At 45.2% G+C, this 17141-nt stretch overlaps 1 protein-coding gene across 1 annotated transcript in view; it reads right to left on the reverse strand.

Moving 5' to 3' along the window:
- Positions 1–17141, reverse strand: part of Lrig3 (leucine rich repeats and immunoglobulin like domains 3) — a 52069-nt gene that overhangs the window by 13915 nt on the left and 21013 nt on the right. The window contains exons 4-12 of the mRNA XM_050163865.1: positions 9816–9947; positions 7898–8041; positions 6738–6881; positions 6273–6416; positions 5742–5885; positions 4755–4835; positions 3581–3652; positions 1433–1504; positions 787–950 (exon numbers count right to left, since the gene is read on the reverse strand). Of these exons, the coding sequence (XP_050019822.1) occupies positions 787–950; positions 1433–1504; positions 3581–3652; positions 4755–4835; positions 5742–5885; positions 6273–6416; positions 6738–6881; positions 7898–8041; positions 9816–9947 (1097 nt within the window). The remainder of the gene's footprint in view (positions 1–786; positions 951–1432; positions 1505–3580; positions 3653–4754; positions 4836–5741; positions 5886–6272; positions 6417–6737; positions 6882–7897; positions 8042–9815; positions 9948–17141) is intronic.

Genomic DNA, 17141 nt, shown 5'->3' on the forward strand with positions numbered 1-17141 from the left:
ATGAATTAGCAAAAATAATTTTTTAAAACAGAACACTGATTTTTTTTTAAAGGGGCAAACGGCAGCTAAGGCGCTTTCAGGTTGCTTGGATTGGTAGCTCAGAGCTACAAACCCACCTACTTAGGAAGCTAGACTGTGGAGTGAGTTCCAGGCCACCCTAAACAACTTAGTGAGTCCCCATCTCAAAAATTATAAACAAACAGAACGGTGAGGAGAGGGGACCTGGAGCTACCGTCTGTTGGAGGAGCTCCTGCCCAGGACACAAGGCCCAGGTATGATCTCCATGAACACAGAGAAGAATGCAGCTCCCAGACTCAGGGACCATCTTTGAAAGCTAATACGAGAAACTACATTTTCCTCCCAGGCCTCTAAAAAATGACAACAGCAAAATCAAGAGAGCAAGTGTCACTGTAGCATCACCACAGACAGCTGTTGATACTCCTTTTACAGAATCGGAGTCAAAAGCCAGGCAGACGCCTCCACAGCTGGGCGGAGAGGAAGGGTGGGGGAAGCAGAGCAGAATAGGAGCACGGGGCCCACTCTCAGCTCGCTCAAGATCTCATTTCATCCTTGCCACCAAATCATGCTGATGCTAAACCAAATAGGAGGACGTGCCGGCAAACTCCACCAGTGTCTGGAAAACGCTAACAGGCAGCAAACTCTAGATCCATTTGGCCTACCTCAGAAAATTCCTACGAAGAGCACATACATCTCGTCAAATGCATTGTTTGGATGAATGAGCGGGAAGAGGGAATTAATAAAAATCAAGGACGCACTTTTACTCACCACACACAAAGCCGTCGGGGCTGACGGTAAAAATGCTTCTCCCCTTTAGCAGCTGGGGGTGGGCACAACTGGCATTTATGAAGCTCTGAAAGTTATTCTCCACCACCCACGGCGGGAGCCATTTTAGCTGGCAATCACACAGAAGGCTGGATGTATTTAAATGCCTGAGGAGAGGAATTACATTCAATTTGTTTGGTATGAAATGCAGATTTCTCCAAGTAAGTCAAACTTAAATAAATACTAACCAAGTGAGGAATTTGGAAACCGAATGCATGAGGTTGTAAATATCCTATAGTCCACCTTAAAATGCAAGAAATGAGCTAGCAGAACCTCTGTTTTCTCTTATTGTCCTATTGAGGCAATAAGAAGTGCTGATATGTCAAAATTCCTGACTAATACAAAATGAGAACTATATTTAGGAACCATACTATATATGGTGGCACAGATTTAAGCTGCAAATTCAAAACAGAGAGAGAAAGAAATTCCAATCGCAAGCAAGGGAACAAACAGCCCACTTCCCTTGTTTCTTGGTATAAACATTAATAATGTCAAGAATGCACTAGTCGCTCTTTTTTGATGACATATCACATGACAGCTCCCCTTCGGCGCGTGACTTGAAACTGGAGAAGGAGAAGGGAAAACTTACAGTTGCTGAAGCTTCTTCATTTGGGAAAACGCGTTGCTTTGCAGAGACATGATGGCGTTGTCACTCAGGTCCCTGGAAAACAGCCAAATCCAACACAGCAGGGTGAACCACGGTGGGGCGTGTCCGTCAGGAATGGCCACACCCCACTGCCCACCGCACTCAAAGGGGAAACACTCCGAGGACATCTGCAGCTGGCCACACCCCACTGCCCACCCACTCGATGGGCAAACACTCCGCATTCCTTGGCATGTGCCAACGGGACCACTGCAGCGGAGTCTCTCAGAAAGCTCTGGCCAAGGCACCCAGAGATGGGTTCATTCATGGGGAAGAGGGGGGCATTCCTGATGCCAATCCCAGAGTGTTGACTCCTCCAGGGCGCTGGCTGATCTGCCTGCCATTTAGTTCTCATTATTCAAACTTGCTATTAATGAAGTGCACAACCTAATGCTTCATGATTACGCGTTTTGAAAACATCTTTTGTAGGCCACTTTCTGTGATGTGTGTTTGGCTCTACATTAATGCAGGCATTCCTAAAGCAACCCAGAGAAAGATGGCTCTCCTACATAGCTTGGCATGAAGGGGGATGGTTGAGCCCATTATTCTCTACTCCAGCCTAATTCTGTCACAACAGCTCTCGACTGCAAAAGCAGCGATGTTCATAGGACATGTACTCAATAAAGCAAATGAGGTTGCAGGCAGGACATCCATAAAATGAGAGGATGCTTGTGTTGACTTTATTTTTAACTAGTACTTTAAAGCAGCGAGAGCTAAACTACCAGCCACAATGGTTACTTCCTTACTCTTTTTTTTTTTTTTTCTTCACAGTCCACAGAATATAAGGGGATTTTGAATGAGCAAGTAGACGGGAAAACAAAGAAGGAAGGTGCTAGACTTGGGCAGGGAAAGAGTCTGGGAGACTCAGCGAAGGTCAAAGAAAATTGAAGCAGAGGTTAATACTCTGCCGATCCACTAATTCCACTTTCCCAGAAACGGAACGGGCCAGTTGACAAATACTTTGGCTAGTTTTCCTCTGAAAATAATCTGTTTCAATAACAGCAGTCTTGGCTTGACATGGCAGTGCTCAGTTCTGCAGACTCATTCTGCACGGCTGTCGGGGGAGCTGGCAATCCATGTCTCTCTTAAAACAACCATGAGGCAGCAGGCAGACTAATACCCAAACACACAGTCCTGGTGAGGTACAACCCAGATGTGCATCTAAATGATAATATTGTCCAAGTTAACACGTAGGAAAACTTATGGCTACAAGCATTCCTCAATCGAGCAAACATTCCAAACTACACTGTGATCTGAAATGGAAGTGTGAGGCTAACACTAACAGTTGGCTGGTTCCGTTGTCATAGTACTTAAGCAATACTCCCCAGAGCTAGCATCTTCTTTAGTAATTGAAAACCCTCCACCCTGAAATCTCATTTCATAAATGTGTGCCAAAGGTTCCCGAGATGGGGCATGGATTGAGTAGTCAAGAGCCAAAGGGATTTAGGGTCTTTTTGGAGCCAGAAAAAGCCGGATCTTGTGTTTTCCTAGCACTCCCCAACTGACGTGTGGAGAGCAAAAGATAGCAACAGAGAGGGCTAGCTTGCACATTTTACAGCCGGCAACAACAACAGCAAAGGTTCTCATGACGCTGTCACCCGCTCTCAAAGCTCCAGCATGTTCCTCTCGGGGATATCTTTTTGAGCTTTAATATTCAAGTGATCTTAATTGTTAAACAAACACAACCCATGAATCTTCAGGAGTTTCATTTAACGATTTAAAAGCTACTGAACAGTATTTTTGCAAGTACTGAATGGAGCAACAGATACTTATACATTCAGTACCTGGCAAAATGACCAGACTTTGATAAGTGCCCAATATATGTTAGATTGTTTTAAATTACAGCTGTCACTACTTAAAAGATGAATGAGCAGGAAAAAAAGAGCGATGGTCTTAAGTGAAAAGAAAACCAACAGGTAAACGTATAAAGATGAAGGAAGCAAGACCGACAGACGACAGGTAGGTGTGTAAATGTGTTTTACAGTGTAGGAGGATGCAGTCGGCACAGGCTATTCACTTCATGTTTCAGGAGTCATAGACAGAGAGCATCTGAGACCACCCCCCCCCCAGGGGAACTCAGTCCCAGCTACTTACAGATGTTCCAGCGCGTCCAAACCAGTGAAAGCCTTCTTGGTAATTGATCGAATGCGGTTTCCCTGGAGCATTCTGGAGTGGGGGAAGAGGTACAATCACACTGTAGTAAATTTTGAAAATGCCACTTAAGGACCAGAACTCATAAAAAGGACTATCCTCATTTGCGAACAAAACTATTTTCGTCAATGAAAGACCGTAACTTGAAATACTGGATCCCTGATCTCATGTTCAGTAACATGATTTAACATGAGTTCAAAGCATTCGACAGACACCTCCGTGTAGGAGCTTGAACGGAAACACCCCCATGGGCTCCTATCTTTGAACACATGGTCCCCAGTTGGCAGTGCTGTTTGTGAAGGTCATAGAACTTTTATGATATGATGGAAGAAGTACATCACTGGGGGGCGGCCCTGGGGAGTTGATAGCACGCCCCCCCCACCAGTTTACTTTGTGGCAGAGATGTGGTCTCCCAGCTTCCCACTGCTGCTGCCACCATGCATTCCCTACCAGCACGGACACCTAGCTTTCTAGAAGATGCTTTTGGTCATGGCATTTTACCACAGCAACAGAAGGATAACCAACACACTCCACAAACACAGGTGCCAAACAAATAAGGTCCTCTGGCGATCACACTGCTCCACAGTGTAGCTTGTTCCCCCCCTCTTCTCTATGGATACCCTCCATCACCAACAGAAAACAGAGAGCAGTCTACAAGACCATTTTGTGGCTGAATATGAAGTGTTTGCATCCTTTCTGGACCCTGATGCAGTGTGACTGATACAGACAGTGGACCGCTTCATATGAAAACTCATGACTACAGACAGCACACTGTTGGGGGCTTCAAAATGTGGGCGTAAACACAGTCCCTTCAACCAGTTCCTAATGGGTAATGGTCAAAATAAAATTTAAGCTCTTATCTAGATATCAACATGAGTTGACCTGGAATTAGACCAATTCCAGGATTCAAATTTCTTCCTTTCATCCAAGGAAGAAAAGCTAATTAGTATACACACATCATGGGCAATAGTATGCACTTGGGGGAAGGACCAAGGGTGTAACCAGATGACATATCTACCTCTGATGACTCTATGATGTCAGCTTATGGATCTGACTTCAATTATGACAATAATTTTAATTCATAGAGGGGGCTAATTAAGAGGCAAATTATACTCACAGCTGCCTCAGTTTGTCCAGCCCAGAGAAGGCTCCATTCATGTCTTCAATGGTCCATGAAATCTCATTATTCTTCAGGTCCCTAAGGAAACACAGTGTTCTCCTTAGACACACTTCTCAGAAGCCTCGGGTCACCACCCGGGTGGGATCACCGCCCAGGTAGTGTGCCCAAAGTCCTGCTAATCGAACCTCCAGCTCTGCCCACTTCAGAGTAAGGAACTCAGTTCTCCAAGGCACCTCTCACATCCTGAATGCTGCATTCAACATTTGAAAAACTGTCCCCAAACCAAGACAGCCATCCCAGCCCTGTTAAATCTATCAAGAGGGCTAAACCCTGAAGTCTTGAACAACTTGAAAAATACATTAATTTTGAAGCCAATCCCATCACACAGACATGTGCCAAACCGTGCGGTGCATCTTTCCACTCTGAGGGTCCAGACGGACCATGGTACAGGTTTCTGAACAGTGCAAAAATCCGAAGCCCAGTGCACAACATTCAATTAATGCTGGAGAGATTTTTTTAAATGTTCAAGCTAAATCAACACTTTTCTTTCTCTTAGGACAGAAATCAGGTTGTAGGTAACCAGAAGAGCCAACGTTCACCTTCCTTCAAGGCCTTTACTATAACCTCTAACCTTTTAAATTTATGTATTAATTTGGTCTGGGTAATTTTTAATCTATGATTTATAAAAAAAAATTAGTGGACTTAAAAATTGTTTCTGCCTTCAGCAGTTCTGAGCTTCCTAGTGATCCTGCAAAGGGAAGCTGCAATCACCAGGCAGTCTGATCAGCGTCCTTTTCAATCCCTTAAAGAAACACACGTGAATGAAATGGATCTATTCTAATCAAACTGCTCTGGGACAGATTAAGACCCCGCAGTCGAGGCTACACACATTTCCCCAGCAACAAAGAAAATCTGCTCAGAGAAAAGTGGGCACATTTAGGAACCAATTAGGTTCGTGGACCAAGAGCAAAATGTGTAACTTACAAAGTCTTTAAACTGGAAAGTCCCCGGAAGGCACAATCAGCAATGTAGCTGACTTTGTTGTTCCCAATGTGAAGGGTATTTAGGAGGCTTAGGCCAAGGAAACTGGAGTCGTCTAGCCTCGATAAGTGGTTGGAAGTTAGGTCCCTGCAAAGAACAAGAACAACAAACAGCGTTTCTCCTTCCGTTCAATACAAGAATCTGCTTTCTAAAAGATAAATGTAACTATAATAGTCCTGTTTTAACACTCTGCACAGATAGTATCCAGGTAGACGTCACTTCTCATCTCAGCAATTAAAATTAAACAAACAGTTCATGAAACAATGACTGCTTTTGTCAATGCGCCACAGAGCTGAACAGAGCAGAACTAGCTTCAACTTCGTCACAACCGAATGTAGTGACAACACAGGGCACCTAGGAAAGTCGGCGTCGCCTGGGAATCTTGGTTATGACAATTCCAGAGATCCGTGGTAAGAATGCCTCCTCCAGAATGAGCTCTGCTCTCGAACCCAAGGAGAACAAAAGGGAACTTACAGCTCGCTGAGCTTCTGGCAGAACTCCCAGGCATCTGCGCTGATCCTGCTGATGGCATTCTGGCTCAGATGAAGCTCCCGCAGCGTCAGCAAGCCATAGAGCCAGCCTTTGGTGATCTCCGTGAGGTTGTTATGGTCTAGCTGCCTACACGTACAATGAGAACCAGAGACAGGAGCCAGAGTTCATAATCTGGACACGCATGGCTGGCTGCAGCCCATGACGTATCCCTAACATGCCTAGATAGTTGGCTTCAAGATAGAAAGACATCAGCACAAGATTTATGTACTTCTGAATTCTCAGATCGTCTGAGACACAGCTGAGTAACAAACCATAGCTGTGGTTGCATAGCATAAGAATTGAATGTGGGTTTTTTTTTTTTTTTTTTTTGGATAAGAGCTACCAAGGGTCTACTGAGCACCCCAAGGTTGTTCCATCTGAGTGGGAACCGCGATCACCCCCACTTACAGGATTTCCATGTTGCTCAGCCCCCAGAAAGCTCCATCCATGAGCTTTGTGACCCCGTTTCTTTGCATCTTCAGAGACTTCAGTGCCCCCAGCCCTTGGAATGTGAGTCCGTCCACGTTCTTAATCTTGTTTCGGCTCAGCTCACTGCATTGGATGAGACAATGAAGCAGTTAGTTCATGTGACAAGAAAATTCTAGAGGTAGTAAAAAAAAAAGTCTCACATACTACAATGTATTTTACCCAATCAGTGCTAAACTAACAGAATGTTTTAGATTTCCCATACTTTTCATATTTTTTTCCAATTTATTACAGGGGGTGAATGTCCATGTCAAATATATTTGATATATTTTTGGAATGATACAGGAAGTACATCAGAGTTTCATTTCTAAACTGTTGTCTACTAAGGGTAGCAGCAAATTAATTGATATCCATCTTTTGTTGATGCAGAATTAAGAGTGATAACCATCCCAGGAGGTCTACAAAGGAGCGGCACAGAAATCCTTCTGTACGTATGCAAAGTTGGCTACCGCCATTCCCAATTAGTTTTCAGTTTGCTGCTTCCCTGCAGGCTTCAGCCCTCTGTTTCTGCTGAACACTGGAACCACCTAGGGAGCTTTAAAATCCCCGAAGCTCAAATTGCAACCCCCAGAGGTTTTAGTATAATTGGTCTAGGGTGAAGCCTGGGCACTGGGGTTTTGAAAAGCTCCCCAAGTCTCCATAATACACAGCCAAGGCTGAAAAAAGTGCCATTGCGGGAACCTGTTCACAAACCTTTCTACCATTCTTAACAAGATGGTTCTTTACAGCCATTTAGGCTATCAAAGCATCCCAGAGTTGTCGGTATTATTCTCTTAAACCACAGCTATTGAGAGACCCTGTGGTTTCCCCAGGTCCACAATGGCACCTTTGTGAAGGGATTGCTCAGCCAGTGCACTCCTTGCTCCTTCAGCAACTGTCTGACGTGTCTAGTCAGGCAGCGGCTGGCGTGAGGTAATCGGGAAGGCTTTGCCCAATCTGGAGATTCTACCGCTCTCACCATGAAAGGGGAAGGCAGTAACCTGCTCACCCCTAGACTTCCCCTGCCAGGCTGTGGGATCAGAACATGGACACCAAAGGTGTAGAGGTGAGGGCATGACATCCAGGAGGTTTCGTTCACTTACAGGTGGTGGAGCTGGGGCAGTTTAAACATCTTGGGGGGGATAGTTGTTATTCGATTCCTGTTCAGCTTCAGCACCAGGAGCGTGCTCGCCAAATTGTCAAAATACCCCGGTTCCATGGATATCACTCGGTTGCTATTGATATACCTGTCGAGAGTGTGAAGGTCAGAGGTTTGCTCAGGTGTCTTTGGGAAGGTAAAATGTGTTCAGTCTCCCCACTGCAAATGCTTTCCAGAGAACCTGACCATCAGCTGTTAACACTGAGGTCCCTGTAAATAAATTAAGGCTTACACATATGGGATATGGCTCACCGGCAGAATCCTCACCTGCTAGGTATGAAGAAGCCCTGGGTTCCATGAATATAAAACACTGTAGCTTTAAATAAGAAGGTGAACCCAAAGAAAAGCATATAGTTATTATCCCTGCTATGGGAAATAGACAAGATTGCTGGGCAAAAAATTGGGATCTTGGGGGTGAGGTGGGATGGGGGTAAGGGGAGATGGGGAGAGAAAAGTGAGAAGGGGAGGATGGGGGGAACTTGGGGAAACGGGATGATTGGGATAAAAGAAGGTTGGATAGAGGAGCAGGGAATCACATAACTTAATTAAGGGAACCACCTTAGGGTTGGTAAGAGACATGAACCTAGAGCGGCTCCCAGGTGCCCAGGGCAATGTCCCCAGTTAGTTCCTTGGGCAGCTGAGGATAGGGAACCTGAAATGACCCTATCCTATAGCCATACTGATGAATATCTTGCATATCACCATAGAACCGTCATCTAGCGATAGATGGAGATAGAGACAGAGACCCACACTGGAGCATCGGACTAAGTTCCCAAAGTCCCAATGAGGAGCAGAAGGAGGGAGAACATGAGCAAAGAAGTCAGGACCACGAGGGGTGCACCCACCCACCGAGACAGTGGGGCTGATCTATTGGGAGCTCACCAAGGCCAGCGGGATTGGGACTGAAAAAGCATGGGATAAAACCGGACTCTCTGAACAATGAGGACTGATGAGAAGCCAAGGACAATGGCATGGGGTTTTGTTCCTACTTCATGTTCTGGCTTTGTGGGAGCCTAGCCAGTTTGGATGTTCACCTTCCTAGACCTGGATGGAGGGGGGAGAACTTCGGACTTTCCACAGGGCAGAAAACCCTGACTGCTCTTTGGACTGGAGAGGGAGGGGGAGAGGAGTGGGGGCAGGGGGAGAGGGGCGGGGGGAGGGGGAGGGAAATGGGAGGCTGGGAGGAGGCAGGAATTTTTTTTTTCAAAAAAAAAATTGCCTTCTTGCACTTAAAAAAAAAAAAAAACCCCGTAGCTTTAATATAAAATGCCCACTGCAGGCGCAAGTGTTGGAAAGCTTACTCTCCAGCACATGGAGCTCTTCTAGAGGGCTGTGAAACTGTTGGGGGTGGGGCCTAGCTAGAAGAAGTAGACCACAGAGAGTGGGACTTAGGGTCTCATGATCTGGCCTGACTTCCTGCCCATGCTGTGACAGGGCTGCCTGCCACTTCTCCCATCATGCTTTCCCTGCCAGGATGGACTCTTCCCTCAAACTGTCAGTCAAATTAAGTCCCTCCCTCCCTTAAACAGGCTCCTGTCAGGAATTGAGTACAGCATCCAGAAAAGTAACTAGTATACACATAGTGACAGGGGACAGTCTGAGAGCTTCCTGGGCCACAAATACTTGTTACCGATACAGAGAGACTTTGTATGGAATTATTATTAATAAAATACAAAAAGGCTGTAGTTTGAGGCATTTTTTTAATTGCAATACCTAATTAGGCTTACTGTCAATTTCAAGTCAATAAGAAAGCTACATTTTAATTGAACAACAGTCAAATGGAGTTTGCTGTATCTTAGCGCCTACTCCCATCATAACAGTATGTTCACTGTGGGCGAAAGGCTTTGGAGACTTCTACTCACAGATACTTGAGTTGTAAGGGTGGAAACGCAGCTCTCAGTTCTGAAATATTGTTGTTGCTCAGGTCCAAGGTCTCGAGGGCCTGAAAAGGCTCCAGCTGCTCAGGGAGGATTTCGTCAATGCTGTTCCCAGCCCTGCAATTAAAACACAGCCGGGTAACAGGTCAACGGCACAAACCAACGGGAGAAGAGTATAACCTCTTCCTGACTTGTTCTTCAGGAGTATGGAAGACTGGTTGAGCTAAACAGTACTTCTCAAAGATGAACAGCAACCCTATGGCCACGTATTCTCTGAGTTCATACTGCCTATATGAAGAACAGCGCCACACATACCTCTAAACACAGTTAGCATCGCTGGTTGTCATGCATTTAAATGCAACTGATTGATCTTTCAGATTATTTTTCTAATTCTTCCTATTTTATTAGATAGTAAATGAAACATCTATCACCGAGTGGGCACACAAACCACAATGCCTTCATTCCCCACCCAAATATATACATACACACAATATATATATGTTTTACATATACATATATAAAATATAGTTTTCTTCCCCATTCTTAATATATATAATGTAATATACACATATATTCATATTTACTGCATTTATTACTACTAGTGGAAGAGGCTACACATGTAGAGATCAGAAGAGAACTTGTGGAGTTAAGTTTCCCCCTCCCACTTTGATGTTTCCACAGCATCTGGGGGCCGCTGTCTGCTAGGGAGGCTACCACAGCAGGTGCATTTGCCTTCAGAACCATTTAGTCAGCTGCATTTCTCCCTGATTCTAAATCTGATTCTTTATTATAATTCTTTGCCTTACAGCACGATAACAGTGAACTTCCAATGCGCATCAGCCTGCGGCTGCTCTAGTGCCTGGCTGGAAAGACCACCTGTTTTTACAGTAAATTACTAGGTTGTCAGAGACTTCCACACCAAAGGACAGCTGCTGGGCTTTCTGTGCTACAAATGTATCCTGGAAGAGCCAACAGCCTGAACAGTTTCTAAATGCAGGTATATTAAGACATGCTTGACATTACCAGTCCTCAATAACAGACCAAAGTAGACCACAGTGGTAGCCACTGGCTACAAACAAGTCATTAAATATCATGTAAATGTGTGCACACACGCACGCGCGCATGCACACACACACACACACACACACACTGACGCACAACCTACAGCACTCACACATAAGTGAATGTTACTGAGCATGGGATAGACTTCTAGTGCCAGTACTCAGGGGGCAGAGGCAGAAGTAATAGGTCAGCCTCGCCTATTTAAAAAGGCTATGTTTCAAACAAACAAAAAAGAGTGCTCTTTCATTGCAGTACCCACATTTCAAGAGAGCACTAGCCAGTGTGCCTGACAGCATCAGACGAGATAGAACATTCCCACCATTTTTCTATTGTGTTTCAAATGGGGAAAGGGGAGTGGGGAGCCTGGTCACGCTCTTACAAACGAACACAGGTACTACAGCTTCCAAGGGGAAACTTAGCACTAAGTGACAATCAGCTAGAAGGCAGGAGTGCTCCACTGTCACACAAGTTCAGGTAGCATGGACTTTTGAGAGCATCACTTAGCAAGGGGGTGACAACATGTTAAAGTAAAGAAGCTGGAAACAGTCATAATAAGGGTTTCTCCTTACAACCCAAAGAACAGCCAGATGACCTGAGCATTGCACATAGGACTCTGCATGTTATACAAACCTCACCCTGTAGTTCTACGGTTGGCAGTAACTCTTTCCAAAGAAATCAGAAAGTATATCTCCTATGTATGTTCTCCTTAGTGGGAAAAGAGCCCTCATGTGTGTTACGTCACTTACCAGAAGCTGGGCTTTTGTAGTATTTTGGGTTTATTAAGCTTTGATTAATAATTCAGAGACGTCTCTCCATCTTGCATCTCTTCTATGGGCTCCCAAATCCTACCCTGCATCACATCCTAACATCCTATACTGCATCACATCCTAACATCCTATACTGCATCACATCCTGACATCCTATACTGCATCACATCCTGACATCCTAACATCCTATACTGCATCACATCCTGACATCCTATACTGCATCACATCCTAACATGTACACATACTGCAAACTCTTCTGGGGCAGGAATTTGTGTTCATGCCACTGTGCTGGAATGAAATGAAACCAGAAATAATGGTGAGCACACATTAGGTGTCATACATGAAGCATGTTTCATACATTATGCTGTTGAATGATAAAATAATTTCTCTCACAAATATAATAGATAATCTAAAGTTGGGAAACTAGGTCTTTTGTATAACCAGTCCAACCACTTCTGAGTCACCTCACACAGTAAGTCTGAGTTGATCCCCAAACAATCCCAGGTTTCTTTCCCAGAACACAGAGCATCAGAGATATTTTGGCAATTTCTCACTGCACATGTTCCTTCGGAAAGAGCTGCTGCTTCTTATCTTGACAAGACAAAACAAACAAACAAAAAAAAAACCCTTAACTTCTATTTTCTAACTGATGTGGAAATCCAACTGGCTCCCTGATCCATCATCACAGGCATAGCCAGGGCCCCTTTCAATCTCCTCTCCCAGACAGACCAGGCCTCCAGGGATCTGTGTACTCAGTGCCCACTGCAGTCGGAAGGCTTGACTTCCTGATGCTGCAAAGGCCAGGTGCTGCCTTCCCCACAACAAACAAGGAGGAAGGAACCGCACAGACATGGGCTCCAAACACCATACCAACTACCTTCTCAAGCTATGGTTCAAACCCTTAGTCTATTCTTTTTAAGGACTCTAGGGTGCTGTCTGTTTGATCTTTAAGACTCGAATCATCAGAGAATAGAACTCCACCAGAAGCCATGCTGCATGGGGTAACAAGCTCACAAGGCACAGCATACCTTCAAAGCTGAGATCACAGTAAAGTCTGAAAAAGTACAAGTCACAAATTACAAAGACCCTGGATCCCCATAAAGCCTTACAGACTTTGTTTAGAGTCAAGTCAGCCATGACCTCTGGTTTTGACTGTTTCCCACATCTGGGTTTCCCACATCTGGGTTTGCCAGAGTACAAACTCCTTGATCTAGCTGTGAGGTAGAGGCTAAGGCAAGTGTGACAATTAGTCAATTTTTAGGTCCCGGAGATGGAGGCGAAGCCAGGCCAAGAGGCCTTAGGGTCAGGGTCTAGGGGCTGAACAAAACCACAATTTGGGGGACAGAAAATTTCTCTTAAATACATAGCCAATGTTTCTAGCACCAGGATACCCATCCCCCAGCAGCCCTCAAGTGCCCAGACTCACCCTGTCTCACGTCTCCCTTCACGTCTGCACCTGGTTTGGGCCCATGCTGTCTGGGGCTAAACTTCCTAGACTTAAATGGTATTTCCCAACAACAAAAGGAGAACAATAGCTGTAGTGTTTACTTTCGTTATTATTACTTTTTTTTCCCCTAATAAATGGAGCAAATTAGTTTTTTGAGGCAGAGAAAGGGAGGCCCACAGGTGTCTATCATGTTGGTTAAATAAGGCTGCAAGTCAGATACCAAGCCATACAATCTTTGGCTTATATATTCGTTTGTTTATAAGGTAATTATGAACAAGGTATTAAAACTGCCAATTACTTGAGTGACGAATAAAATTTTCCTTGCAGTAAAAGTATGGTCCAGCCAAAGCCAGCAATTTCCTGAACTGCACAGCTCCTAAATTGCAGTGTGAAAGTGCTCCGTTCTGGATGGAGCGTGCACAGTGTGGTCTTTGTCGGCCTCGATGCCCAGCACAAAAATCCCTCTCAGCCACCAGGATAATAGCCCCTGTATCACAAAAATTTAAATCTGCCCTAATGGAACTGAATCAAATCCAAACTCGGGTTTCTTATTACCTTAGACTAACTGGCAAATTACCACCTGATAGGTACCAGTTTAAAACAAAAACAAATAAAAAAAAAACTTGCTTTATATCATGAAAGAGGGTTTTAAACAGAAAGAGAGAAAGAACGACATTTTTAAAAAAGTGAAAAGAAAATCTCTCACAACACTCAAAATAAATGTGTTTCAGAGATTGGGTCCTAAACAGCCACTTACAGAGGACAAAGGCTCAATTCTGCCAGTTTTAGCTTTTCTCCAAATATGGAGAGATGCCAAAATTCATCAACACATTCAAAAGCACCACAGCTGATCATACTGGGGCAGAATGTATACAGTTTTGATTAAAAACAAATTCCTTCTCCATCGCTGAAGTTACGTGTACATGGCGTCTTTCCATTGCCCAAAATCACATGGCCCGGAGGGTGTTTAAGTCCTACACAAACCCATTAGAGAGTAGGGATAGTTGCTCTTCTATGTGTTGATGGCACAGAGAGTTCCATGGTCACAGTCCTTGCTGAGGTGACTTATAATTAGTCCCTTCAAGACAAACAGACCTTCAGGGCATGGCTGGTGGGGAACATAAGACAGTTGCTTCCTTCTAGCTTCGGAAGAAGCCACGGGGGGGGGGGGGGGGGGGGGGGGGGGGGGACAGGCACCCCAGGTATTTCAACCCTGGCTTCTAAGGTCCAAAAATAAGGGCTTCATTTTGCTGCCAATGCCATCTTCCAGCCATCTCTGGAAATACCATAAATGTAGAGGCAAACATGGCTTACCATTTTTCTCTGATGATATTTACTCTAAGAATGCCGGAGAGAGACCTAGCCATGACCAAGATCAAGATGCCCTTGACTTCCCACAAGCCTCTAGTCTAGTGGGGGAAAACAACAGACAGAGGTCAGTGGCAGGGTGATGCTGAGAAGGAAGGAAGGGACAGCGGTGAAAGTACTAGGATCAGACACTTCATGGGCTCTGGGAAGAGCAAAGAAACGCCAGCAGAATTTGCTAATAAGTCATTGTCGAGACCCAGGGATGCAGTTAGCCCGGCAAGTAGGAGAACAGGCCAGTGATGCTGTAAGCAGAAGCAGAGAAACAAGCCAGTGGCTCAAATGACACAGAAGAAAGCATAGCATCTTCTCAAGGAAATGGAAGTGCGCTTGGCTCGCCGGGATGTTGCATGCACAGCTACAGAGACGTTGATGCTCAGGAGTGAATTAGCTGAGGACGAAAGAGTCAATTCCTAGGCGAAGAGCACTTGCTAGTCTTCCAGAGCACCTGAGCTCAGATCTCAGCCCCTCATCGGGTGGCTCAGTCACCTGTAACTGGAGGTCCATGGAAGCCAACATCCCATCCTGGCCTCTGAGGATACCTGCACACACGTGACAAACATACACACATACACATAAATAGAAATAATAAATCTTAAAGAAAGAGTAAGGTAGCTGAGATGACAGTAGGTGATGTCAAGCCCTGGGAACTATGTTAGGCAATGGCTTTCCCATTGGGATTGCTGTTGGAGACAGACCAGAGGTCTCTTAGTGACAGGACGATACCAGGGACGCTCTGGCAGGGCAGGAGCTGGTAGAGACTGGCTGAAAGGCAAGCAAGAATGGATGCACAGCACGACATGTGAGGCTTCATAGTCAATGAAGGGGAAAGAGGGTGGTATTCTGGTGTCATGGCAATGACCTGCTTAGATGTTACGTTTGGAGGGTCATGCACCATGCTTCTTCTGGCTTCTGGAGCGCGGCCAAGCTTTGTCTCCCCTGCACATGGGTCCAGGTCCCCTGCTCCGCAGCTCTGACCTTGGGACCAGGTTCAACTCTAAAGGAATCTCCCTTCACTTTGTTACTTCTGTGTTTTGTGCTGGATGTGAGGTACTCTCTAAGACGTGGGACTCCCTCTTGCTTGGCAGGTATAAAAACAACCAATACCAACGCTTCAGTGGGTTGGTAGCTTCTCAGCAAACGGTGGAGTACGCTGTCTGCACACATTAGGAACCCTCTCCTTTGATAGGACATTAGGAGCAGCTGCGCTGCCTAGGAACCTGGGGGAATTGTGACCTAGTAGAGCACAGCTGGTGAGGCTCAAAGGGCCACTTGCCATGGTGGTGACCGCTTCTCCTTCTGACTCCCTGTGATCTCCACCATGCACCGTGTCTCAAAAGCTCTCCTGCACTAAGCGGATTTAAACGGTGATCATTTCGTTCCAAGGTGAGGAAAGAGGCTTGAGGAGTGGAACAGTCTCTGTCGGCCAGGAGCAGGAATAGCAGGTTTTTTTCACACTGGAACCACCGAACCAATCAAACCCTCGCTCCACAAAGAGTAAGGAACATCTGCCAGTAGTTTTGACTGTGGCCTACCTATTGCGCGAGATACAAGGCAGCTCGGGGCTTTGCAGGCACGATGTGTAAGGGCATGCAGTGCTGGCTCCTTAAGGATGCTATGTGCAGAAGTCGCTCTGCTCTCCTTTCGAGAGCACGGGAAACCATGCTTTAGATACAGCAGTTCCCTCTCCTGTTGGAATGTTTCACCCCACTTATATCCCTCCAGTTCTAGTCTTCTCTGCCACTAACAACAGCTGAATCTGTGGTCATTCCATTCCAAACTCCACTCTGCAAGCACATTAAATATACTGACTGGTACAGTCTGGCCTGGCCATAGGGAAATACTGATCTCGATATAAACTTACAAGCAACCAGCTTAACATGGTATAAAAAGAAATCACAGGCTAATAATAAAAACACAACATGGTACAAACGCGCAAAAGGGCATTTATTTCCAACACTTCTCTCTCTCTCTCTCTCTCTCTCTCTCTCTCTCTCTCTCTCTCTCTCTCTCTCTCCACACACACACACACACACACACACACACACACACACACACACACATCAAAAAAAAGTCTCCTTGAGTCATCTTGAAAACTACTTTGGATGAAACAATTTAACTCCACTTAATATCAGACTTCATTTAGAAGAAAGATTTGGCAGGCGAAAAGCCTCCCCTGTGCAGATAAAAATAAACAGCTTTTGCTCACCCCTGCGAACAAGATAATGAGGAAGTCTCATTAAGAGAACACACATGTTTAGACTGGCCCGCCAGCCTTGTGCCATCGAGTGAGAGCCGACTGCGGAAAGTTCTGCACGCAGACAAGAACAGAGCCCCACGAGGAGGCGGCTGTCAGGTCTTCTCAGCTCAAAGCCAGGTCAACACCAAGCATAATATCTTCTGGATCACAAACAGGATAAAGATGGCCACGGTACAGTATTTTAACAGAGGTCCGACAATAATCAGGGTTCTGTATGCCTGCCAGTTATAACACATGTTAAAATGAAAACCGGACCGTAGGTCAAAAGCCCATTCATACCACATACAACACAACCCTTCTTCATTGATTCCAGGTATAAAAGTTCAAGTTGGTCCTCTGTGTAAACAGAAATTGACAAAAAAAAAAAAAAAAAAAAAACCTCTAAAAGCAGGTAGTTACTGAAAACTTAT

Source organism: Alexandromys fortis, unplaced genomic scaffold, assembly GCF_014885135.2.
Source record: "Alexandromys fortis isolate MF-2015 unplaced genomic scaffold, M_Fortis_MF-2015_v1.1 scaffold_125, whole genome shotgun sequence".
NCBI lineage: Eukaryota > Metazoa > Chordata > Mammalia > Rodentia > Cricetidae > Alexandromys > Alexandromys fortis.